This window comes from Chlorocebus sabaeus, chromosome 5 (genome assembly GCF_047675955.1).
Source record: "Chlorocebus sabaeus isolate Y175 chromosome 5, mChlSab1.0.hap1, whole genome shotgun sequence".
Taxonomy (NCBI): domain Eukaryota; kingdom Metazoa; phylum Chordata; class Mammalia; order Primates; family Cercopithecidae; genus Chlorocebus; species Chlorocebus sabaeus.
In genome coordinates, this window is record NC_132908.1 from 61,881,292 (window position 1) to 61,906,897 (window position 25,606).

General features: G+C 39.3%; 1 protein-coding gene across 1 annotated transcript in view; it reads right to left on the reverse strand.

Moving 5' to 3' along the window:
• The window catches only part of CDH11 (cadherin 11), a 172,917-nt gene that overhangs the window by 26,082 nt on the left and 121,229 nt on the right, over nt 1-25,606 (reverse strand). The window contains exons 4-8 of the mRNA XM_007993553.3: nt 23,369-23,663; nt 17,681-17,800; nt 16,548-16,715; nt 12,995-13,182; nt 6,859-7,112 (exon numbers count right to left, since the gene is read on the reverse strand). Coding sequence (XP_007991744.1) covers nt 6,859-7,112; nt 12,995-13,182; nt 16,548-16,715; nt 17,681-17,800; nt 23,369-23,663 — 1,025 coding nt within the window. The remainder of the gene's footprint in view (nt 1-6,858; nt 7,113-12,994; nt 13,183-16,547; nt 16,716-17,680; nt 17,801-23,368; nt 23,664-25,606) is intronic.

The window sequence follows — 25,606 nt, forward strand, 5'->3', positions numbered from 1 at the left end:
ATGTTTAAGATACACAATGTAGTGACTCACACATATAAGCAGTGCAACCAACAACAACTGCTATTGTTTTTGTTGTTGATGCTGCTGTTACACACTGAGAACAGACTGTGGAAGCTCTCATAGGTAAGAGCATGACCTTCATCCTATAGCCAGTGAGAAATTGTGGAAGGCTTTGAGCAGAGAAGCAAATAAATGGATACAAGCTCTCAAGGAGATCAAAAACATATGATGGGCAAGATGGTCTGAGGAAGAGAGAGTAGAAGAAGGAGCAGAGGAAGCTTAAGGATTTGATGCTGTTTTTAAATACATGAGGCGATGAGAGTGAAGTACAGGGGTGACAGAGGAAATGGAATCCTAGATGATGACGAAAGCCCCAGTAGGATTTAGTGGATATTTGGGCATCTAGGGGAGGCTGAGAGTCCCAGGTAGCTTCTCACCTGAATGTCTGAGAGAGGGAGATTAAAGGACATCGAAAAAGAAAACATTGGCTATTGTGAATAGTGCTGTGATGAACAGTTGAGTGCTTGTGTCTTTTTATTTTCCTCTGGATATGTATTTTTAAATAAATATTTATAAAATTGATTTTCCTTTGGATATATGTCCTGTAATGAGATAGGATCAATCATATCCCCAACCTCAGCACTACACAATATAACCATTAACAAATCTACACATATACCCCCGAATCAAAAATAAATGCTGAAATTATTTTAAAAAATTAAAAAGAAAGAAAAAAAAAAGCAATTACCAGGAAGGAAAAGTTGACATTTAATTAAGGATATGTCAAAATGCTCAGAGAGCAAAGACTCAACTCTATTGTAGGCTTCAGGAAGTCAAGGGTGGAAACAGCTGTTTTTGTTTTAAAGTATGTCACAATAATTATAAAATCAAAAATATGTCTTGGATAAATGAGTAAACCAGTGAAAGAAAAAGCAAATGGGTGAAAGTACACAACAGACAGTATCATAAATGCAGAATTAGAGTCGGGGAGAAAGATCAGCCTAGGGGCAGGAAATCTGAAGCATCAACTTAGGTCAATTACCGCTTGGGTAAAACCCTATAGGTGAGTGGACACAGAGAGAGAAAGGACCAAGTCAATGCCTGGACAGGGATCAAAGACTAGTGAAGACATCAGGTACAGTGTTATCTGAGGCATAAGAGGTTAGTGCCAAGAAAACTAAAGGAAGAGAATATTTTAGAAAGGAAATTGTAAACAAAAATGTGTCTAATGCTACAATCTGAGAAAAAAAGATCTGCAGAATGTCCAAGAAGTTAAGAATTCGGGTGATATTTCAAGGCCTCCATTATATATCCAAGGACACAAATTTCCACAAAGGTGAAGAGAAACAACCAGGAAATTAGGTAGGGAGGATAAAAGACCCATTAGATAAAAAGTTTTGAGGCCTGGCGCAATGACTTACGCCTGTAATCCCAGCACTTTGGGAGGCCAAGGAGGGCAGATCACCAGAGGTCAGGAGTTTGAGATCAGCCTGGCTAACATGGTGAAACCTGTCTCTACTAAATATACAAAATTAGCTGGCCATGGTGGCACATGCCTGTAATCCCAGATACTTGCTTGAACCCGGGAGGCAGAAGCTGCAGTGAGCTGGGATCGCACCACTGCACTCCAGCCTGGGTAACAGAGTGAGACTCGGTCTCCAAAAACCAACCAACCAACCAACAAACAAGCAAACAAAAAAGTTTTGAACAGACTAGGTGCAATGGTTCATGCCTGAAATCCCAGCATTTTGGGAGGCTGAGCCAGGAGGATCACTTAAGCCCAGGAGTTTGAGATCAGCATGGGCAACATAGTGAGAACCCCCCTCTCTACAAAAACAAAACAAAACAAAACAAATTAGGCAGGCACAGTGGCATGCACCTGCTGTCCCAGTTACTTGGGAGGCTGATGTGGGAGGATCACCTGGGCCTACGGAGCTCAAGTCTGTAGTGAGCCATGATGATGCCACTGCACTCCAGGCTGGGTGAAAGAGTGAGACCCTGTCTCAAAAACAAACAAAAAAGCTTTGAATATTCTCCTATAATTTGTCTGACATTTCTAAAGAACAAAGACCCAAATAGGTAGAAGTAGGGGGTTGGTTCGAGTGTGGTATTGAGCATCGTTGGATAATTATAGACATGGAAATTGCCTACATAGAACAGCTACCATTTGAAAACATGACCCAAATAATCAATTGCAGATGTGAATCCTTGGAGACAATGAGGTGCAGAGGAAATGAGTGAGTGTTTTTACGTCACAGTCACTGCTCTTCTAAAAACTTTATAATACACCTCGATATTCTAGGCCAAAGATAACTCATTTAAAATTCACACTGTGAAGATTTTTAAGTAGTTTAAAGGTGTTAGAAGGGTCCATAGTCATTATTTAATGTATCTTTCTGCACAAAGAGAATATAGTAATCAAACCTTCTTGGGAAATCTTTCCATTAGTGGCTGCTGGGTTAAAGTAAAAAGCTCAAAATGAACTCAAGACAGATCTGGGCTAAAATCCAGTGTTCGACACTGACCGTCCATGCAATTTTAGAGAAGTCCCATCATTGCTCCGAGCCTCAGTCTTTCCACCTATTCAATTCTAGAGAAGCCATAGCCGCAAAGGATGTCAGTGAGAACTGACTGAAATAACTTTGCAAAACCTGTTGTACGAGGCTGAAAAGATGCTCAGTAAATATTAATTATCTCTCTTTTCCTCAGAAGAATCAATGTTCAAAGATCCAAAAGCAACCCAACATCACTTAGAGTTGGGAATTCCTTCTTCCCTGCCACTATTTTCTTTGATATAAATGGACAAACTCCATTGTCCATGTAATTTGTTTTCATATTTAGATCCATTTACTTTTTCTTAAGTGTCTGCCTCCTTAAGTATACTGGGAACCCACAGTGTGTGCTCAATGAAGATTTGTCAGATAAATGTGTGAATAAGATGTCATCACTTCTATCACGCTTCCTGTTTTACACTCAAAAACTGTGAGTTTGACCTTCTAAGCCAAATCAGGAGTTATTTTATTTATTTACTCAATAAATATTTGCTAGACATCGACTTTGGGCCATGTACTCTGTTTGGTGGAAGGTGCAGTGATGATCTAGAACAGGGGTCAGCAAACATGTTCTGCAAAGGGCCAGCCAGCAAATGCTTAGCTTGTGCAGGAATTAGAATCCCTGTCTCAACTACTCAACTCTGCCCTTGCAGCAGGAAAGATGATGTAGGTAATATGCAAACAAATGATGTGACTGTCTTCCCATATAACATTATCTACAAAAATAGGTGGTGAGAAAAAAGACGAAGAATTCAGTTTCTGATTTCAAAACATAGCACAAAGTTATTGTGATGAAGGCTATGTGGTACTGCCATATGGATAGACATATAATTAATGGAATGTAATCAAGAGTACAGAAACAAACCTGGTTTCTATGACTATGAATGGTCAATTTTCAACATGAATGCCAAGACCATTCAATTAAGAAAAAATAGTCTTTTCAACAAATAGTGCTGGAATAATTGGATACACACATGCAAAATAATAAAATTGGACCCCTTCCTGACAACATATATAAAAGTATGCTCAAAATTGATAAAAATCTAAATGTGAAAGCTAAAACCGTAAAGTTTATTTTTTAAAAAATGTGTAAATCATTCATGACTTTAGATTAGACAATTATTTCATTATAGACATTTAAAAGAAAAAGAATAGACCCATTGGAATTCATAAAAATTAAAACCTTTTGTGCCTCAAATGACACTATTAAGAAATGGAAAAGATATCCCATGGAATGAGAAAAAAAATTGCAAATCATACATCTAATAAGTCCCTACCATTCAGAATATGTAAACAGCTCTTACAACTCAACAATAAAAAAAAAATCCAATTATGAAATGGGCAAAATACTTGAATAGATATTTATCCTAAGAAGATATACAAATGGCTAATAAGCACATAAAAAGAGGCTCAGGCCAGGTGCAGTGGCTCACGCGTGTAATCCCAGCACTTTGGAAGGCAGAGGTGGGTGGATCACTTGAGGCCAGGAATTTGAGATCAGCGTGACCAACATGGCAAAATCCTGTCTCTATTAAAAAATAAAAAAATAGCTGGGCCTGGTGATGCACACATGTAGTCCCAGCTACTTGGGAGGTTGAAGTATAAGACTCACTTGAGCCTGGGAAGCATAGATGGGACTGAGCTGAGATCGTGCCACTGCACTCCAGCCTGGGCGACAGAGAGAGACTATGTCTCAATAGTAAATAAATAAATAAATGAGTAAATAAGTAAATAAATAAAGATGCTTGATGTCACTAGTCACTATGGAAACACAAATCAAAACTATAATGACATATCATTTCACACCCATTATGATAGCTATAATCAAAAAAGGCAAAAAAGTGTTGGTGAGAATATGGAGAAATTAGAATTCTCATATATTATTGATAACAAAGTAAAATGGTACAGCTACTGTGGAAAACACTTTGGCAGCTCCTCAGAAAGTTAAACATAGAGTTACCATATAATCCAGTAATTCCACTCCTAGGTATATGCCCAGGAAAGACGAAAACATGTTTAGGCTAAGACATGTCCAGGAATATTCAGCATAATCTGTCACAGCCAAGATTGGAAACAACTCAAACACGCATCCAAATGATAAATGAGCAAATAAAATGTGGTGCACCCATACAATGAAAAATTACTCAGCAATAAAAGGAAATGAATTAGTGATGCACTCTGCAACATGAATGAACCTCAAAATCATTATGCTACATGCAAAAATTCAGTTACATAAAACCACATGTTGTATTATTCCATTTATATGAAAGGTCCAGAATGGGCAAACATACAGACATAGAATAAGTTAGTTGTTACAGGAGACTGGGAAGAAGGAGAAACAGGGAGTGACTGCTAATGGACGTGGGATTTCTTTGGCGGGGAGAACAATAAAAATATTCTGGAATTAGACAGTGGTAATGGTGGAACATCTTCATGAAATATACTAAAAACCAACACATTGTACCAGTTGAACAGGTAAAGTTCATTCTTCATGATATGTAAATTTTTTTCACCACAGAAAAAAAAAAAAGAGAGAGAGAGAGAGAGAGAAAAGCAAATGGCAGCCAGGTTTGGCCTATGGGCTCTAGTTTGTCAAGGCCTAAACTACACAGACATCGAGCTCTTTAAGACTCTCCTCTAGTGAGGACATTGCATAGCCTAAGTGTCCCTGTGATGTAGCCTGGCGGGTGAGCTAGAGAGGAGCTAGTAGAAGGACATTCGATACATCTCTAGGGAGCCCTGGAAGAATTCCTACAGGAGATAACACCTAAGTGGAGATGGAGAAGATGAGTCCAATGTGGCAACTTGGAAAGGCAAGTGCTGCCCGCTAGAAGGAGGAACATGTCAAGTCCAGGGATTAGGGGAGAGCAGGAGAGCTTCAAAGAATGAGATGGAGGTAGAGGGGTGCAAAGAAACTTTTTAAACTGAGTGAATGAGGTTAGATTATTTTGAAAAGGGAGACAACAGGGAACCATTTAATCATTAACTTTTTTCTTGTGTTTTAACTAAGGTAAGATGTGATGTTTGGATGTGCATTGTATGAGGGTCGCTCTGGCTGCAGAGTCAGGATTCATGCAGAGAAGTAAATGAAAGACTGAGGGCTGGGAGACCCTGTGGAGGTACATAAAGAAATCCAAGCAAGAAGGAAATGAGGGGAGTGGCTGTGGGAAAAAAAGAAACCCCGGCTAGAATCCAGTCCAGGGGAAGTTCCAGGGCACTATCAACTTCCACTCTATAAATGTGTGATTCAAGCCCCTTCTCCACCTCCTTCTCATCACCCTCTCATCTTCACCATTAGCTTCATCAGTCATTACCTCAGGATGAAGAGGAGAGCGGAGAAGCAGAGCTCTGGATCACTTTTCCTTTTTTTTTTTTTTTTTTTTTTTGAGACAGGGTCTCGCTCTGTCACCCGGGCTAGAATGCAGTGGCTTGATCTCGGCTTACTGCAACCTCTGCCTCCCGGATTCAAGTGACTGTCCTACCTAAGCCTCCCAAGGAGCTGGAATTACAGGTGCACGCCACCATGCGCAGCTAAATTTTGTATTTTCAGTAGAGGCAGGGTTTCACCACATTATCAAGGCTGGACTTGAACTCCTGACCTGAGGTGAACCACCCGCCTTAGCCTTCCCAAAGTGAAGGGATTACAGATGTGAGCCATGGTGCCAAGCCACAGTTCTGGATCACATTTTTTGTCACAAAAAAGTATTCATAATAATAAAAGCACCCGAAATGTATTTGGACACTTTACTACTCTTACAAAGTATTCAGCAGCAGTTAGACAGAGTTGACTTTCCTTGCCTCCTGCTCAGTGGCTGCATCATTCCAGGAAAGTCACTTTGTCTTGCAGTGCCTCCAGTTTCCTCTCATTTGAAGGAATAACAATTTATGTATCAATTAAGTTGAGGGGAGTGATTAGATCACATAGCTAACCTCCTCACAGAGTAACCAGAGAATGGGAAGGCATTTAATAAATTGCAATTACTATAATTATTTCACAATAATTATTTATACTTCCCCACAGTCCCCTGAGGCAGACAGGCCCAGCTCAGGGCTCCATCACTTAGCACGTCTGGGGGAATCTGCTCCAGAGCAAAGTCATGTAGCTTGAACAATCTTATCCAAAAAGTCAGGAACAGAGGTGAAGGAGAGCACATGTCTTCTAAATCGTAATCTTGTTTACATTCTATTGAACCTGATAAACTTGGACCCTTTTTGAAATTGAAGCACGTGGTCCCTACAGGGCTTTTCCAGAACCTCTTGACTTTAAAATTCCCCATCCAAGCTCTTAAAGTAAATCTGTCTGTACCTTATTGGGCTGTTGGCAGCATCAGGGTCTTTGGCATGCACTCTCCCAACCACGGTGCCAGCAGCTGCATTTTCTTGGACTTCATGGATGTAACTTGGGGCCAAGAACATAGGGGGCTCGTCAGCATCTTCTACTGCGATCTTGACGGTCACAGTGTCCTTGAAGGGGCCATTGCTGATAAACTTCGGGTCGATGTGCACGTTGGCTGCCTCTACCTTCAAGCTATAGGCTCTTTTGGTTTCAAAATCTACAGGCTGGCAAGAATGAAGAGAAGATTGACAACCAATTCCTTGAAAGAATAATGGAAGAGAAAGACCTGATTGTTTTATAGGGAAGAGTGAATATTTTCTCAAAGCGAGAAAATCAGAGTCTACTCAATATCAAATTTCCTGAGCCATTTGGTCAGAAAATCACACGAATCAATTGCTGAAACTTAGAATGTGCCTAATGGGTCATTCTAAGAGCATGACAGACACAGAAAGACCATGTCATCTAAAATGAACCTTATTCTATATAGCAACACTAGTGTTGCCCAAATAAGTCACTAAGAATTACCTAAGGAAGGGAATTAAAACACTACAAAAATACATTTCGTACCTCATTCTGAAAAGTAAGAATCTTGGTAACAAAAATACCCACTGAATTTCAGCCAAAAACCATGTCCTTTTTGATGACTGGTTCATACCTCTCCCACCCGCAACCATCCAGCTTGATCATATTGAAAGCTTCATGTTGAAAGTTTCTGACCACGTTCTGTTTCCCAATGTCTGGGACTCTTACCAACAGTGGCCCATAAGATGACATATGGTGGTTTATAGGTAATTTGATAGGTGAGGTTGTCAAATGATATTAACTTACATAATGAGATAATTATTTATTTTCCAAGTCTTTAAATCCTTGACACACCAAGTAGAACACCGTTTTAACATATCTGCTCTGTTTCGCAATCTCTTTTGTGAGTTATTATGATACAACTCTAGCTAGAATGTAATGGCATCGTTTTGGTTTGATTGCATTTATTTTTAAGTTACCTTCTATTTTTGGCAAGTGACAAGATAATGAGGGAAATGTTTCCTTTTTTAAAATGCTTCCTTTTTTAAAAAAAGAATGCATATATATTAAAGATGGTCTATTTAAAGAAAAACAAATGTAAGCAGTAAAATTTTACACAAATATGAAAGAAAAAATGAGTCGTAGCATTTGAATGGCTGTAGTTATAGGGAAATTGATGGTAAACACTGCTTAATTTTGAATGAGAGGAGTTACAGTGAATCAGTCAGCAAAGGATGGAAAGTAACATTGTAGCAGAGAAACAAGCCCTGCTGCCTAGGAAACAACTTTCTAATTAGTGCTCTGGATGTTGCTGAACTACCAAATGTTTGGAAAGAGTTTCATCTTCTAAGGCGAGCATCTGTTGTCATTTGCCTGGCAAACGCTTATTCTGAATGGGCATACAGTCACGGGGTTGATTCCTGATCTAATTTTGCAGTACTCCACACTAAGGCTGATGATCCCAGTTTCAACAGGGTTCAACATGTTCAATATCCTTGATACTTTTTCTATCATCTTCCTACCTCCCTCTTCCCAGAGTCAGGAAACACTACCTTTTTCTGAATCTAAATCTGCCCCCAGCCTTTCCATCATCCTGGGACTCAGCAGTTCCTTTCTCCTTGGCTAGGTTACTGAGCAGCAGTAAGGAAAGATATTTATAGACTGAACATATGAGATTGCTGCAACTTCTAAAAAATGCCTTCAATCATTAGATGCATTAAACGCTGGAATATGATAGTTCTGAGACTGGGTAATTTATAATCAGAAAACAGGACATTTTCTAATATCAGATAGTCTGTTGATCTTACTACAGCAGAATCTTTTGTTCTTGGTTTAGGCATGTGCCTAAGGACCTGCAGCCATTTTCCCACTGGGAAGCCTTGTTGGTGTTGAGGACAATATCCTCATGCTGCAGTTTCACATCCCAAGCTAGGCTCTCCAGCCCTTTGCAGAGGTTTATGTGGGATGGCCTTTCCCAGTTTGGCAAGATTTCAAGTCTGGTAGTCAGTTCAAGCCTCATTGCCTTGTGAAGTCCCCTCAACAGCCCCAGATAGATTCGTGTGGCCCCCTAGTGGCCCTTTGGCAGCCCTTCATTTCCCTCCCCAGCGAGGTGGGGGTGGGAGTGGAATGGAGGAGAGCATCCCTAAGAAGTCTACTGAGTCTTACTGCTCTTTGCTGATCTTTGTCCCACCAGATGCAAGAATGACTGTACCAAGTGGTCATATGCATCCGTTATTTTGACTGAATGAGGAGTGGGGTTGATAGATGCTTAACATTTAGACATTTGCCTACAATTTATTCCCTTCCTCCCTCCAAAAAAGATGTGAGGTAGTTTCCCATGTGAACATTTATATCCATGTTATGAGTAGTTGAAATAAAGCTAAATGAGGCAACACATTGCATAAGCCATAAAAATCTTAATACCCCCTAGTTTACTAATCCCACCTCTGAAAATCTTCCCTGAGGGATTAATTCAACAGAAAACCAAAACAAACAATATTCAAAAATGCATGATATTTGTTCGATATAATAGAAGGTTATATCTAATCTGTGGAAATATACACACAAAACACGAAATCCAACTGTGAGGTTTTATTAAGGAAATAATGATTCGTCAATAGGATGGGATGTTATGTAGTCATTAAAAATGATTATGTACATTATATAACAGCATGTAAAATGTTTATGATGTGACATTAAGTTAACAAATCAGATCACCCTCTGATTGCAGCCGTGTTAAATGTTATGTATCCACATCTATATATGTGCGGACAAAGAATATAAAGAAAAATCAAACATAAAAAGAGTTTTATTAAAACAGGGAATATTAAAAATGCCTTCTAATTCTGCTCTGACACTGCTTTACAAGGAGTTTATTTGGTTGAAAATAAATAGCTCAGACACTGCGGTGATTTCTCTGAGATAGATGGGATTCCCATTCAGCCAAAGGTGCTGCGTGAACAGATCAGATTTTCCCCGCTAAGTCCACGAAACCACCTAAAACCTCACCTTTATTTGACCCTGGTTCTTCCTCAGCTAACCACATAGAGACTGTCTAAATACCCCAAGGGTAATTTCTCTCTCCCCTGTTCACCATTAAACTAAGAGAGTCAGAACGCAAGAGGGATTTATTGCTTTCTAAAATATTCGATAAATGAATGATTCTATCTAGTAATTATTTCTTGAATTCTTCTCCTTCACTACCGTCTCACTACCTCTTCTACCTTCTTCAATTCTTTGTAATGTCCCCCTTGAATTTGAACAAGTTTGTTCATTGGTTTTACTGTATCTATCTTGAGACTCTCAAGATTGAAGGTATTGCAGCTTCTTAAATGTGTCCTGTTTCCATTGATACTAGCCATTCATGAGTTATTTTTTTTTCTGCCTTTTCTGCCCTTAACTATCCAGCAAATTCCTCCTCATCTATCAAGACTCAGCTTGAGAACTGCCCCCCCAAGAAGTCATTCATGACCCACGTTCATAGGTCTTATCACACTATTGCAGGCAATTTTCAACTGGGGAGTGATTTTGCTCCAGGGATATTAGGCAATGTCTAGAGTAATTATTTTTATTATTATTATCAGGACATTGGGCTGGGGTAGAGCATGTGCTTAATGACCTTTATTGAGGGGAAGCCTGGGATACTAGATACTACCAAGTATCCTACAAGGCGCAGAACAGCCCCTTACAACAAAGAATTATCCAGCCCAAGACGTCAACACCGCTAAGGCTGAAAAAACTCTCTCAGTTTTAATTATTGTTTCACTTCACTGTCCTGTTAAATTGTGAACTCCTTGTGGTCAGGACTCTGTCTCTTCAACTTTAGATTTCCAGCCTCTGGCAAAGGGCCTGCCTGACAAATAATAAGAACTCAGTAACTCTTGGTGGAAAAATGGGTGAATAAATTAGGAAATAAATAAAAATACTAAGCTAAAAAAGACTTTAAAATGCAGAAATAGTGCCATAATGTCTCTATAGACTTTTATGGTATTAAATTGCATGTAACAACTTTCACAAGGAGTCATATTTTTACTCTGTTAAATTCATCTTTAATTTTTCTTTTTTTTTCCCCTGGTGGACATTTGGAACTTTGTGCTACAAGTTTGAGCAAATGTTCTTTTACAAATGAAATAACATCTTACACTGTTTAAAACCTAAACGTCAGTGTTTTATAGAAGATTATTCCTTTGCCTAGAATAAACACACTGAATTGGAGGCAAATGTGCAAATTAATCATATGCAGAGAGCTCATTTGCGATGTGTGAGTTCCATGGGGGTGATTTAAATGTTTCAGGATTTCAGAGATACAGTGTGTGTTTATGCCCTGAATACACTGAAAACAGGTGACAACCTTAGCATAACCAACTACTCAATTACATGAACAGCAAAGGATGGGAGGCAGGAATCTTTGATGTCAATGTTCATATGTCAGTGTCAAGCAGAAGAGATAGTAATATTAATTAACAAAGTAAGTTGACAGCTCTAGGCAACACACAATTCGCACAGCTACTTTTCCAGAGGAGAAACCGGAATTAGTGATGACTACCCTGGCTCCCTGTGGTTGATAATTAGGCTTCCTCGGTCCTACCATTCATCCATTAATGTAGACTTTTCCAAGTATCCAAATTTCACCCCAATTTCCATATCCTTCATTTTCTTTATTTTTTTTAATAACAGTCACTCCCTACCTTCTCATTGTTTTGTGCCCCGTAATATTTTCCCCAACCCCAACACACTTTAAAATGTTGTAAAAGGCCAGCTTCTTAGCACAGGTTACTCCTTGCTCCCCCACCTGAAAGATTCCTTTCAGGACCAGTCTTCCCCCACTGGTCCATCCTTGCCTCCTCTTTAGCTACTGACCTCTTTATTGATTCTTCAAATTAACTTTCTATCAGTGTTACAGTCCAATCTTTTCCACCACACCAAGGAATTTAATATGCATGCTACAAAACCAAGTTGAAAATGAATGCTTGATTAAAACCAAGGTAATCCCATCCTCCAATTCTGATTTAATGCTCCATACACTTTCATGATAGAGAAGTGTTGATTTCTCAAATGGTAAATCATGGGGGGAAACCATTTTAGAATGTATGGGAACTATTTCTCCACTTGGAAGTGAATCTTATCTGGCTCTCCTTTACAAACACTTTCTGGGTCAGCTGTTTTCAGAATGTCTTGAGAGGGAAGTTGTTCTAGAATAACCACGGTGTGAATTCCAGGTCTGCATGCTTGAGCTGTGTAACAGTGACTGGGTCAAACGATTTCATTTGTCTGAGCCCCAATCTCCTCAAAATTAAGTGGAGGTCTCTTTGCCAATTGGGATAATACTACCTACTTTATACTTTTTGTTTGTTTGTTTGTTTTTGTTTTTGTGAAAAGTTAATGAAATGATGTTTGTAAGAGGCTGGTGCTCTGTCTGGCCAGTAGTTAATGTTGAGTGAATGTAAAAAAGAAGAAACACTAAACTTCTCTTTGTAATAAATTAATCCCAGAGACATGTTTTTGATGACTGACTCTGGGGGAAGGTCCATAGACTACCTGACTATGAAAGGAGGTCCACAGGCTATTTGACTATAGGAGAAGGTCCATTATTGTTGCTTCTCCAGGTTCACTTGAGATAAAAACAAGCAGAGAATTGACTTAAGTTTCACAGAGGGTCCAGCAATGCAGTGAACCTTGAATGTTCAAACAAGAAGAGTTCTGAACAGCCTATCAAACAGATTCAGTGTGGCAGAGCTAAGGGGGCAATTCCATGCATGCTCAGGGCTGCTTCTTCAAAATCTACATTATATTTCATTGTCCTTTCCGCCATGAGAGAACTGTGCTTCCCTCCATCGGAAAACATTTAAGAACTGACTAGCAATCTCAGGCAGGTATCACCAGCCCCTTTTGTCAGCTTCTCCGCAGTAACAGAAAGGAATATAATTCTGTGATCTTCCAGGGCTCAGAGCTCAACTACAAAGCCGGGTCGGCCCCAGGTTTCGCAAATTCTCATTTCTTAACCGTCGCCTCCCTATTTCTTTCAGTGTTGCCTTGGCAGAGCAGGTCACACCACTGACATATCTGATTCATTACCCTAACTCACCTTTTTCAGCTTTATCACCCCCTCCTGGGTTTCATAGTCCGTTGTGATTTCAAACAATTCCATACCATCTCCATCAACAATACTGTATGTGACTAAGCCATTTTCTCCAATGTCTGGGTCTTTAGCTTTCACTCTTCCTACTTCCTCCCCAGGGACAGCTGCTTCTGACACAGACATCTGGTATACACCTAGAAGAAGAAGACACCTACTTTTATTTTCCCTTTTATTTGGCAGCTGTAAGACTAGATTTCATTGAATCCCAATAAATTTCTCAAAGGATTTGAAAATGAACTTTCTATTGACTGAAAACATGAAAGAAGTGAATGGATGTGGGGAGGAAGATCCCACATGGCCTGCTTGTCAAAAGAATGTGTTCTATGAAGGGTAATAAAGCAATATCTGGGTCCAGGTGAAATGCTGGGGTCACCTGCCACATGTAAGGGAGGAAAACAATGCTGTGTTACATTTCCCATCAGGTAATGAGGGAGAACTATGCATGTCTTCATTTATTGAAATAGCTGAAGATTCTTTTCATGTCTTCAGGATGGTCCATGAGTTAACTCCAAGACTCACTTATGGTATTGCCAACAGCCCAGGAAAAAAAAATCTGTTTAAAAGCCTTCCTTCAGCAGCTCCGTATTTACTTTAAAAATGCAAACTTTATCTTTAACATCACTCCCTGTCTAACTCTATATTTGACACTCCCCTTATTTCACCTCCTTCACAACTTGCCTCCTTCACAAGTTGGTCATGCGTTACCTTCTCCAGAAAGGTTTCTTGCAGTGTGACCCTCCTATATATTTATTTCATGTTTATTGGGAGCCTAATACTGTACATGGAGGTACCGTCCTAGTGCCAGGACACTGTTTTATTTGGTTGTTTTGTTTACTACTAAACAAAACAGTCAAGATTCCTCTCCTAATGAGGCAGACTAAAGAGAAAAAATAAAAACAAATGCAAACACACTCTGATGTCACTGCACTGAAAAAGGAAAAGAAAGTAGGGTAAAAGGGTGAGGGTTCTGAGAGTGGATGTGTGGTTGTGTGTGTGTAAGTGCATGATTGTGTGTGAGGGGCTAAATGTGTGAGTGGCTGTTGAGTGATCGTGTGGGCATGAATCTGTTGTGTAAGAGTGTGAGTGTGTGTATGAATGTGAGCTATTTGTGAGTGAGTCTGTGTATGTGTATGAGTGTGATTGAACGTGCATGCTTGTGTTAATAATGTGTAGGTGAGAAGCAGAAAGAGGCAGAGATTGATTTTGAGTAGTGTGGTAGGAGAAGACATTCTTTAGAAAAAGGAATCTAAAAAGACTGAGGAAGACAATGATGTGAATATCTGCAGGATAAAAGCTACAGGCCAGGTGATTAGCAAGTGGCAAATACCCTAAGGTGAGAAGATCCTGAAACCTGCAGAGGAATAAGAGGAGGAGAGTGACTCCAGCCTTCTGGTGAGAGAGAAGGGCATGTAGGGAAGTGGAGGCCAAATTGCGTAAAATAGACCATTGTGGGTTTCAGGTTTTGTTTAAACTTGGAGAAATCACTGGAAGGTTTTCAGTAAGTAGCTGAGATTCAACATTATCTTATTTGCTTTTCACATTTAATACTCTGTGTGCGACACAATATGGAGAAGCCAGGGTTGAAAATCTTGCCTCTATCATTTCCAAGCAAAGTGGTCTTGGGCAAGTTACTTCTGTTCATTATGTTTTAATTTCCCCTTACAGAGATTTCATCAGTTCCAAGACTTTGTCTATATTTATCGATAGTATTTCGCTTTGCAACTTTCTTTTGGATTCATAATCTATTTAATCTCACCATGCCCTCTATATTAAAGGACGAGTGGGAAGTGGGAGTCCCTTGTAGATAATTAGCAATTAATATGAAGGTTTAAAAAAACTGTCCTATGCTGATTTTCTCCAAATCTCATTCAAGTTCATGGCAGCGAAACCAGTACAACCAGTACAGTAGTAATGTATCTTTTCTACATGATTGTCTATGACCAAGGGCAGTAAAGGCTGCCTGCTAATAATTCTGCTTGACCTTTCTTTTCCAGCACATCAGACAATCGTACAGTGTGGATAATGGAGCATGCAGCTCTTAGAATGTTATATGAGCCTCAGGCTTATTGAGGATGCTGAACTTGTGCCCAGCCAGGCAAAAGATTCTTGTGTAGACTCTTGTTTTTGAATTCCTTTGAGTCACCACAGTGCCTTCCTGGGGCCACATTTAGTTGCCTTCCTTGTTATCTCATTTGCAAAATGTTCCATTTCTCTGATAGTAAGCTCACAGGCTCTAATGAGACACTTTCATGATGAACCCCCCATGCATTAGCAGCACCAGCAGCACCACAGTCATATCGTCCATCCATACACATCTGTACATAGACAAACTTGTGCTCAAACTCTGACTTTGTCATATTTCTAGGGCAACTTATGCAGTTTTTATGGAAGCCAGTCTTATCTGTATAATGTAGGCTCTTGCAGAGATTTACAATAGCAGTGACTATTCATTAAATGATGGTAGTTGCTATAATTACAATTATTAATAATAACCTTTCAAAATCATTTTTCTCATTTAATTCCCTTCACAATGTTATGAACGTTGTGGAACAGCCATAATCCCCCAGATAACAATGGCTAGAATTTGTTGACAACTTATAGACAGTTGTCATTATAAGATTTTACACTAGCTCCTTTAGTCCAAACAGTAATCCTATTAATTAGGTACTGTGGAAGATGGCATTTTCCGAAACATGGCCCAAACAATATCTCCCATCCCACATGCTTTTCCTTCAACATGACTTTGACAGGTCTTCCATTGAAAGGTGGAGTCTACATAAACTCCACTTAGATTTGTGCAGCCTGATGACTCCAGTGGAAACCATGCGATGTGACTTCTGAAGCTAGTTAGCAAAAGGCAACACAGTTTCTGCCTGGTGCCCTTGGGAATCACACGTTCCAAAACCAGCCCACACAGAAAGGAAGCAGCAATCAACACACACTTGCCAGCCATGCAAGTAAGCGGGTTTGGAAGTGAATCCTCCAACCCCAGTGGAGCTGTCCCCAGCTGTTGCTGTGGGGAACAGAGGCATGCTGTCTCCTCCAAGCCTTGCCCAAATTCCAGACACATGATAAAAACAAATTATTATTATTATTATTTTCAACCACTGTTTTCCAGCAATTTGTTACATAGTAATTGATAATGGATTCAAGTCCTGTTATATCCAGGTTAGAAATGGGAACACTGAGGCAGAAAAGGGTTCATTAATTACTAGATTGCATCACGACTACCAAGCAAAATACTTAGCAAAAACAGTATTTTGTTTCCAGGGTTGTGGAACTTTTTACATCTTTTCATTCTCCTACTACCTCTACTCCCTGACATTGTTATTGCTGTTATTGTCTTGTTTTTGTGTTTTGTTTTTGTAAGAATGATATGAACTGCCCCTCGTTTCCTAGATTTTCTTTTTGATACCTGAGTAAAGCAGGAATAGGTTAGAGGAGGCAGAGGGCTGGCTGTGGCACCATGGAAAAGGGAAAGTCAAGCCCACCTACTTACTCTGTGGAAACTTTGGTGGGTTGTCATTGACATCAGTCAGTGTGATCGTCACTTTGGTTGTCCCTGAGAGTCCGCCCATATGTCCACCCATGTCCTTGGCCTGGATCACCACGTGGTACTCCTCCTTGGCCTCCCTGTCCATGTTGGGTAGGGCTGTTCTGATGATACCTGGACAGGTGAGCAGGCAACATCACAGATATTCATTTATAACATTATGACAAGAAAGTTCTGAGCACTGAGGAAGCAATGCTGAATAAAATAGCTCATGCCCTGGGCAAGAATCATTTCAACATGACAATTACAACCAAAAGCAGTCATACTGAAGCATCATTATGTCTTTTCAAGCAAATCATAAAACTTACTATACAACATTTGCATTTATGTTTTCCTGTACATGCAAGTAATAACCTTATTCTTCTCAGATATAAACACCCTAAAGACTGAAATATCTGAGTGGCCATTGCATGGATATCCATGACTAAACTCATACTTTTTGACTTCCAGCACAATCTTCTCTAAGTCAATTGCTGCACACAATTCACGGAAATGTTCTGATGGTGCATATTACGTTTAAAGTAGGAGGTGCATATTTCATGCAATACATTAAAATGTAAATATTAATTTGTAAAAGAGTGAACCAAATGGGTTAAATATATACAATGCTCATACAAGCATGTACTATTATCACATGTCACTGAAAACAATGATAAGTTAATAACTGAATTCTACATGATTGCTGGATATTGGCACATGTGCCATGCTCACTTAAATCTTTAGGAGACATTTGGAAGCTTTTTCTCTCTGTAGATATGGTAACAGTTACCTGAGAAATATAGAGAGCACTGTAGAAGCCTTAGTCCTTATTGCTGTCTTACTTCTGGCATTAAAGTTGAGTTTTTAGATTATATTTGTTATTGGGTCATCGTGAAATATGAAAAAAACAATTATAAATGTTTCACGGTGTGCTAACTATGTGCCAAGCACAGGCCAATATCTAATCCTCACACTAACCCTGTAGGGTAACCCTCTTTATTCCTTTTTCATATTTGATCAAACAGATAATTGAATAAGTTCTGATCAGGCCTGGGACTTCTTATTCACCATGTGTCAGTCACAGTGACATTCCACAGTACCTGTCTGTGCTTCCACCGAAAAATAGGGTTGTCCTTCGAGGATACTGTACACTAACTTGGCGCTATTTCCGTAAGTGGGGTCATCTGCATCTGAAGCTGTCACCTGGATTACTGACGTTCCTTAAAAGTGAAATAAATTAATTAGCAACATCCTCTCAGCTTTTCAAAGTATGTTCTTGTTTGCAAAGTTTTATTTTAAAATTAACCCTGAAGAAGGCACCACAATTATTCAACATTCTCTCATTTTCCTGGAGTTGAGATGCAAAGCAACCAGCCAACCAACCTTCCTTCCTTCTCTATAAAAATGCCCACAGTTTAAAAATGAACTGTCTGTATTTATAGTACATCCTGCATTGGTTGGTGATTAAAATAATATTACAAACATTGCAAACATATCTTACAACTCATGCACTTGAAATGTTCAGTATATCAAATAATTACATTAAAATCTTCCCAAAGAGTATAATAAATGATAATTAACGATAAATTGCTTTCATGAAAGGACAGAGTGCAATCTTCCATCTGTAGCAGAACAATAAATACATCACTTTATTGTTGCTTTGCATGTAATAAAATTGCTGCTAATACTACAATTTAATTAATTTATGGCCATAAATATTGAGCAGAATGTTGTTCCCTACTGGCATGAAAATTGCATCTTCCCACCTGTAGCTGGTCTGGTAGTCATGTAACAGAAATCACCAGTAGACATCTGGTGAGAGGTAAGGGGAGCATTCATGGGTCAGAATGAAGGGAAACCAGAAAACTGAAGAAAGATGGGGCTCTGTTTTTCCTAAAAACAACTTTTGTTCCTGGCTGGTCACAAATAGCAAGTATCTGGGGCATGGCGTGCTGGGCTTCAGAGTAGAGAGAAAGGAGCTGGAAGAAGAAAACCAGCAATTATTGAATTTCTCTGTGCCAGCATGATTTGGGGGCACATTCCATGTATTTTGCCAGCATTCCTCTGCTGGGCATTTTTTACATCCACTGTAATATTGAGAAATTGAATATGAGATATATGAAGCTTTGTAATCTATTTCACAAAGTTAGTAATTGCCGAAGTCTAACCCCAATCCAGCACGCAACAAAACTCAAGTTCATTCTGTAACATTTTCAGCAGAGGGGCAAGGTTCTACATGGGAGGCAAGGGAGCCACTTTACACAGCCTCTCACTACCTTTAATTTATAGGGTTGTCAGTGATTTTTGTGTGTTGTACATCTCACTTTTTTCTAGTTATTCTTCTATAATTCATTATTTCATAGAAACAACCTCTTTGGAGCTCTTCCCATTTGTCAGTCACTATTCTAGGCAGGATAGATTTATAAAGGAAAATACCATCATCCCGTGGCTAGGGAAATTATTAATTTTTAATGCTTAATTTCATTCTAGAACTCTGCTACATCCTTTACAATGGTTTTGTATTTCACATCTATTTCATTTAACCTTCAACATAGTTTATATTATCCTCATTTTATAGATGGCAAAATGAAAACCTAGAAAGCTATAACAGGTTGCCTGGGTTCGCATGGCTGATTAGGAGTGCAGCCATGATTCACAGTACTGTCTGACAACAAAGACTATACTGTCATATGCCGTAATACAATGTCTGAGTCCCCAAAATAATAAGGGCCATCCATGACAAAGCCACATCCAGCATCACACTGAATGAGCAAAAGCTGGAAACATTCTCCTTCAGAGCAGGAATAAGACAAGGATGCCCACTCTCACCAGTCCTATTCAACATAGTACTGGAAGTCCTAATCAGAGCAATGAGGCAAGAGAAAGAAATAAAAGACATCCAAATAGGAAAAGAAGAAGTCAAATTATCTCTCTTCACTAATGATATGATTCTATGCCTAGAAAACTCTAAAGACTCTGCCAAAAGGTTCCTAGAACTGATCAACAACTTCAGTAAAGCTTCAGAATACAAAATCAAGGTACAAAAACCAATGGCATTTCTATACATCAATAACACTCAAGCCGAGGGCCAAATCAAGAACACAGTGTAATTCACAATAGCCACAAAACAATAAAATACCTAGGAATACATCTAACCAAGGAGGTGAACTATCTCTACAAGGAGAATTTCGAAACACTGCTGAAAGAAATCATAGATGACACAAACAAATGGAATATTGATCCTTCAATGGTATTGATTCTTTCAACCCATGAGCATAGAATGTTTTCCCACTTGATATCATTAAAATGGCTACACTGCCCAAAGCAATCTACAGATTCAATGCTATTTCTATCAAACTGCCAACATCGTTTTTCACAGAATTAGAAAAAAAAAAAATGTTCTAAAACTCATATGGAACCAAAAAAGAGCCCGAATAGTCAAAGCAATCCTAAGCAAAATGAACAAAGTTGGAGGAATCACCTTACCCAACTTCAAACTATACTACAAGGCTACAGTAACCAAAATAGCATGTTGCTGGTGCGAAAACAGACACACAGACCAATGGAACAGAATAGAGAACCCAGAAATAAAGCCACACACCTCCAGTCACCTGATTATCAACAAAGTTGACAAAATTAAGCAATGAGGAAAGTACTCCCTAATCAATAAATAATGCTGGGGTAGCTGGCTAGCCTGATGCAGAAGAATGGAACTGGACCCCTACCTTTCCCCATATACAAAAATTAACTTAAGGTGAATTAAAGATTTAAATGTAAGACCTCAAACTATAAAAGCCCTAGGAAAAAACCCCAGGAAACACCATTCTGGACGTTGGCCTTGGGAGATAATGTATGACTAGGTACTCAAAAGCAATTGCCACAAAAATAAAAATTGACAAGCAGGACCTAATTACACTAAAGAGCTTCTGCACAACAAAGGAAACTATCAACAGAGTAAAGAGACAACCTACAGAATGGGAGAAAATATTCACAAACTACACACCCAACAAAGGTCTAGTATCCAGAATCTATAAGGAATTTAAACCATTCAACAAGTTAAAAAACAATGTCATTAAAAAGTGGGCAAAAGACATGGATGGACACTTATCAAAAGAAGATATGCAAATGGCTAACAAACGTAAAAAAAAAAATTGGTCGTCACTAAACATCAGAGAAATGTAAATCAAACCAATAATGAGATACCATCTCACACTAGTTAGAACAGCTGTGATTAAAAAGTCAAAAATAACATGCTGGTGAGGATGTGGAGAAAAGGGAACACATATGCATTGTTGGTTGGAATGTACATTAGTTCACTCTGAAAAACAATTTGGAAAAGTCTCAAATAAAACTACAATTAAAGGCTGGGCACAGTGGCTCATGCCTGTAATCCTAGCACTTTGGGAGGACGAGGTGAGCGGATCACCTGAGGTCAGGAGTTCAGATCAGCCTGGCCAACATGGTAAAGCCCCTTGTGTACTAAAAATACAAAAAAACTAGCCAGTGCAGTGGTGGGCACCTGTAATCCCAGCTACTCAGGAGACTGAGGCAGGAGAATCGCTTGAACCCAGGAGGCAGAGATTGCAGTGAGCCAAGATCGTGCCACTGCACTGTAGCCTGGGCAACAGAGTGAGATTCTGTCTCAGAAAAAAAAAAAGTTACAATTCAACCCAGCAATCCCATTACTCTCTATAGACCCAAAGGAAAATAAATTGTTCTACAAGAAAAACGCCTGCCTTTGTATATTTATTGCAGCACTATTCACAATAGCGAAGACATGGAGTCAACCAAGGTGTCCATCAACAGTGGATTGGATAAAAAATATGTGGGGTGTGTGTGTGTGTATATATATATACACACATACACACACACACATACCCTGGAATACTATGCATGGTGGCATGAATAGTATCATGCCTTTGCAGCAACACAGATGCAGCTGGAGGCCATTATCCTAAGCAAATTAACACAGGAACAGAAAACCAAATACCACATGCTTTCATCTATAACTGGAGGCTAAGCATTGGGTATAAACGGACCCAATATTTACTCAGTGGGCATAATATACATGGGATTACTAGAGTGGGGCGAGAGGGCAACTGCTGTAATCTATTGGGTACTCTGTTCACTACCTGAGTGATGGGGTCATCCATACCACAAACCTCAGTGTTACACAGTATATTCATGTATATTCACTCAATAAACCTGCACATGGGCTGGGCACGGTGGCTCACATCTGTAATCCCAGCACTTTGGGACGCTGAGGTGGGCAGATCACTTGAGGTCAGGAGTTCAAGACCAGCCTGACCAATATGGTGAAACCCCATCTGTACTAAAAACACACACACACACACAAAAATTAGCTGGGCATGGTGGTGCGCACCTGTAATCCCAGCTACTCAGAAGGCTGAGGCAGGAGATTTGCTTGAACCCGGGAGACAGAGGTTGTAGTGAGCCGAGATAGCATCACTGCACTCCAGCCTGGGTAACAGATGGAGACTGTCTCAAAATAAAATAAAATAAAATAAAATAAAATAAAATAAAATAAAATAAAATAAAAAATAAAATAAAATAAATAAAATAAAATAAAATAAACCTGCACATGTACCCCCGAATCTAAAATAAAAATTGAAACTAAAAAAAAAAAAAAAAAAAAAAAAAGAAAGCCTGAATGTTATACCTAAACATCAATGAGCCCACAAAGGTGAGAATAATGATGAAAATTTCCCCGGATTATATATTTTGATGACTTGACTTTCCACCCCGTCCCGACCCCTGACACTCAGTTGCTGACACTGCTGTTCCCTCTATATGGATTTATTTGATATTTGTTGTTTCTCATTATAATACACATGCTAAACACCAAGAGGCTGAAGGACTGGGCAGGGAAAATGGAAGAGACAAAGGTGGGAAATGGCTCAGACTGGCTTTTGATAAGTACCTGACTTTTCCTTGTGGAGAAGGAATGCACCAGTTTCTGGCATAAAAAGCTCTGTATGCACAGTGGAAGGATCCTAGCATTCTAGAGTCAAACCTACCTTTCTTAAGTAGGTTGATTTCCTATACTGGGTGCTGGGTTTTCTCGTCTGTAAAACGATCCTGAATTCATTTGAGCTCTAAGACTCTTTTAAGCAGACTCATTCCCTGATTAGAACAGTTCTACTCACTGTTTGGAAGACAAACCTTTCTTAATATGAGGAATGTTTCTCAAAAGAAACATTATATAAATGTTTCATTATGTGCATGTTATAAAGAAAGCTATTGCCAGAAGGTGGCTAATTCTTTGAAGAAATCTTTCAAAAAATTATCCTTTAGCAACTTAATATGTCTTCAAGCACGTTGCAAAGATATACCTACTTCTGAATTAATACGACATAGTGCTGTGGCTAAATGTGCATTTTAGATCCATTTAATTGCACAAATGTCCCTAAAGAAATTAGTTAACTTGTTTCTGGCGTGGGTTTCCTATCTGCGAAATATGGTGAGTAGGAATTACCCTACTGTAAAGATTAATCATTGCAAAAACTAAATAAAATAGTGCATGTAAGTCATTAATTAGCACAGTGTCTACAGGCAACAAATATTACCATTGTCATTACCTATTAGACATCAATATGCCCTAGTGACTGAATGTGCATTAGCACAAAAGAATTTTTGTTCCTTTTGTTATTTTGCCATAAAAGATACAGAAGAAGCTCTACCTCCTGATTTGGAAGAACGGGCTTCAGCCCACCCACCACAGAGACACCAGGCCTGGAAGCAGAGCAGGCCTCTCCCACGATACGCACCCACATTGGACCTCTCGGGCACGTTGGCATGATAGGTCTCATGCAGGAACTCCGGAGGGTTGTCATTAATGTCCTGGACCTTGACAATGAATTCTGATGGTGGCTCCAGTGGCCGGTTGGTGTCCCTGTCCACCGCCTGAGCCATCAGCGTGTACTGGGCTCTCTCTTCTCGATCCAATGTCTTGGTGGCATGAATGTTCCCTGATTTGTCATCAATCACGAAAATGGTTCCAGCTCCTTCACCTGAGAGAATGTATTTGATGTTCCCATCACCAGAGTCAATATCCGAATGAAGCTGGAAAAAAGAGAAATTGAGATTTTTAATTTCATGAGGAATGCAGTGGGGAAACTCACTTACAAGTGATTGCAACAATCTGCTGCACACACACACGCCAGGAAAGGGAGATGTTCTCATCCTATTTTACAACAGGAGAAAGGCAACCTTAGAGAATATCATAGCCATGGCCAAGGTCACACTGCAGAACAGTGAAGCCAGAGTTCAAATATATATATATGTGTGTGTGTGTGTGTGTATATATGTGTGTGTGTATATATGTATACATACATATACACACATATATATGTATTTTTAATTCTAAGATTCATGCTCTCCCTTCACCTCTTTCCATATATATGCACATATACAAAATACAAAAACCTAAACATGTCTCAATAGTTTGAAATAAATGTGTGTTTATTTTTAAAAACATATAAGCAAACATTCATGCAATAAGTAAGTCTTCCTCTCAACTCTGACTCCCGTTCCTTCATTTTCTCCTCTGCTCAGAGATTACCACTGTAACCAGTTTCTTATGAATCCTATAAGAGATATTCTGTTCTATGCATATGCAAGGAAATCTACACAAATACATATGGGCCCTAGTTTATTGTTATACAGTAAAGTTCCAGAGTACACACACCATTCTTCACCTCATCCTTTTCCTCTAACAATAAATTCAGGTGACCATTCCACGTTTATAACTATAGATCTTCCTCATCCACTGTATGGAGGTTATTATCTTTTTTTAAAATTTTTTGTTTTAGGGGTTTGTTTTTGAGGTGGAGTCTCACTCTGTCACCCAGGCTGCAGTGCAATGGCGTGATCTCGGTTCACTGCAGCCACCACCTTCCATGTTCAAGCGATTTCTCCTAAATCAGCCTCCCAAGTAGCTGGGATTACAAGCACATGCTACCACACCCAGCTCATTTTTGTATTTTTAGTAGAGACAGGGTTTCACCATGTTTCCCAGGTTGGTCTCGAACCCCTGACCTCAAGTGATCTGCCTGCCTCAGCCTCCCAAAGTGCTGGGAATACAGACACGAGCCACCACGCCCGGCCAATGGTTTTTTTGTATTTTTTTTTTTTTTAGCAGTCCCCTTCTAAAGAACACTTAGCTTGTTTCCTGGCTTTTGTTACTACAAACAATTGAACTGATCAAATCTTTCCAGAAGGCCTGCTTTGCCGTACACAGGGTATGAGGATTTGGGGATGTGGCCTGCCTGGAAGAAGTGTCCATCCTAACCCTAAAGGCAGGTAGACTAGTTGTATGGGTTGGTATGTATATAATTTCTTAGGTGTCAGAAAGAATCTTAAACATCCCCAAGTTTGTCTTCTTTGACAGAGCTTAGAGATAAGATGATATTTGCCTAAATTCACACTTGTAAGGTCCAAGAAATCAACTAGGTCTCTTAACTTCCAACCATCTTCTGTTCTACCTCACTCTGCTCTGTGTTTTCAAACATGAAAGTCTCCAAAAATAACATCTGGTTTTCCTGTAGCAAAAACACTCCTCACCCCACCTTGCTGTTCAACCTCAATTTCTGCAGCTGTCATTTAAATCTGAGGTCCTTGGTCCTCATTCTGCCCTTTGTGGGAAAAAGCAAGCATTATTTTTACTGTTCTAGTGGGTTTCAAGAGCAGTCAAGTAGAGAAAAAGACCTTGGTTCTACCTACTAAGTAAGAAAACCCATTGCAAACTAGAGAGCTTTATTCAAATGGTATTTAAAATAATAAAAAAGAGGTCAGGCACATTGGCTCATGCTTGTAATCTCAGCATTTTGGGATGCTGAGGCAGGTGGATCACTTGAGGTTAGGGGTTCGAGAACAGCCTGGCCAATATGCTGAAACCCCATCTCTAGAAAAAACACAAAAATTAACCAGGCACGATTAATTTAATTAATTTTAATCAGCTAATTAATTAAAATAAAAACTATGATTATCAATGCCATTTAAACAGT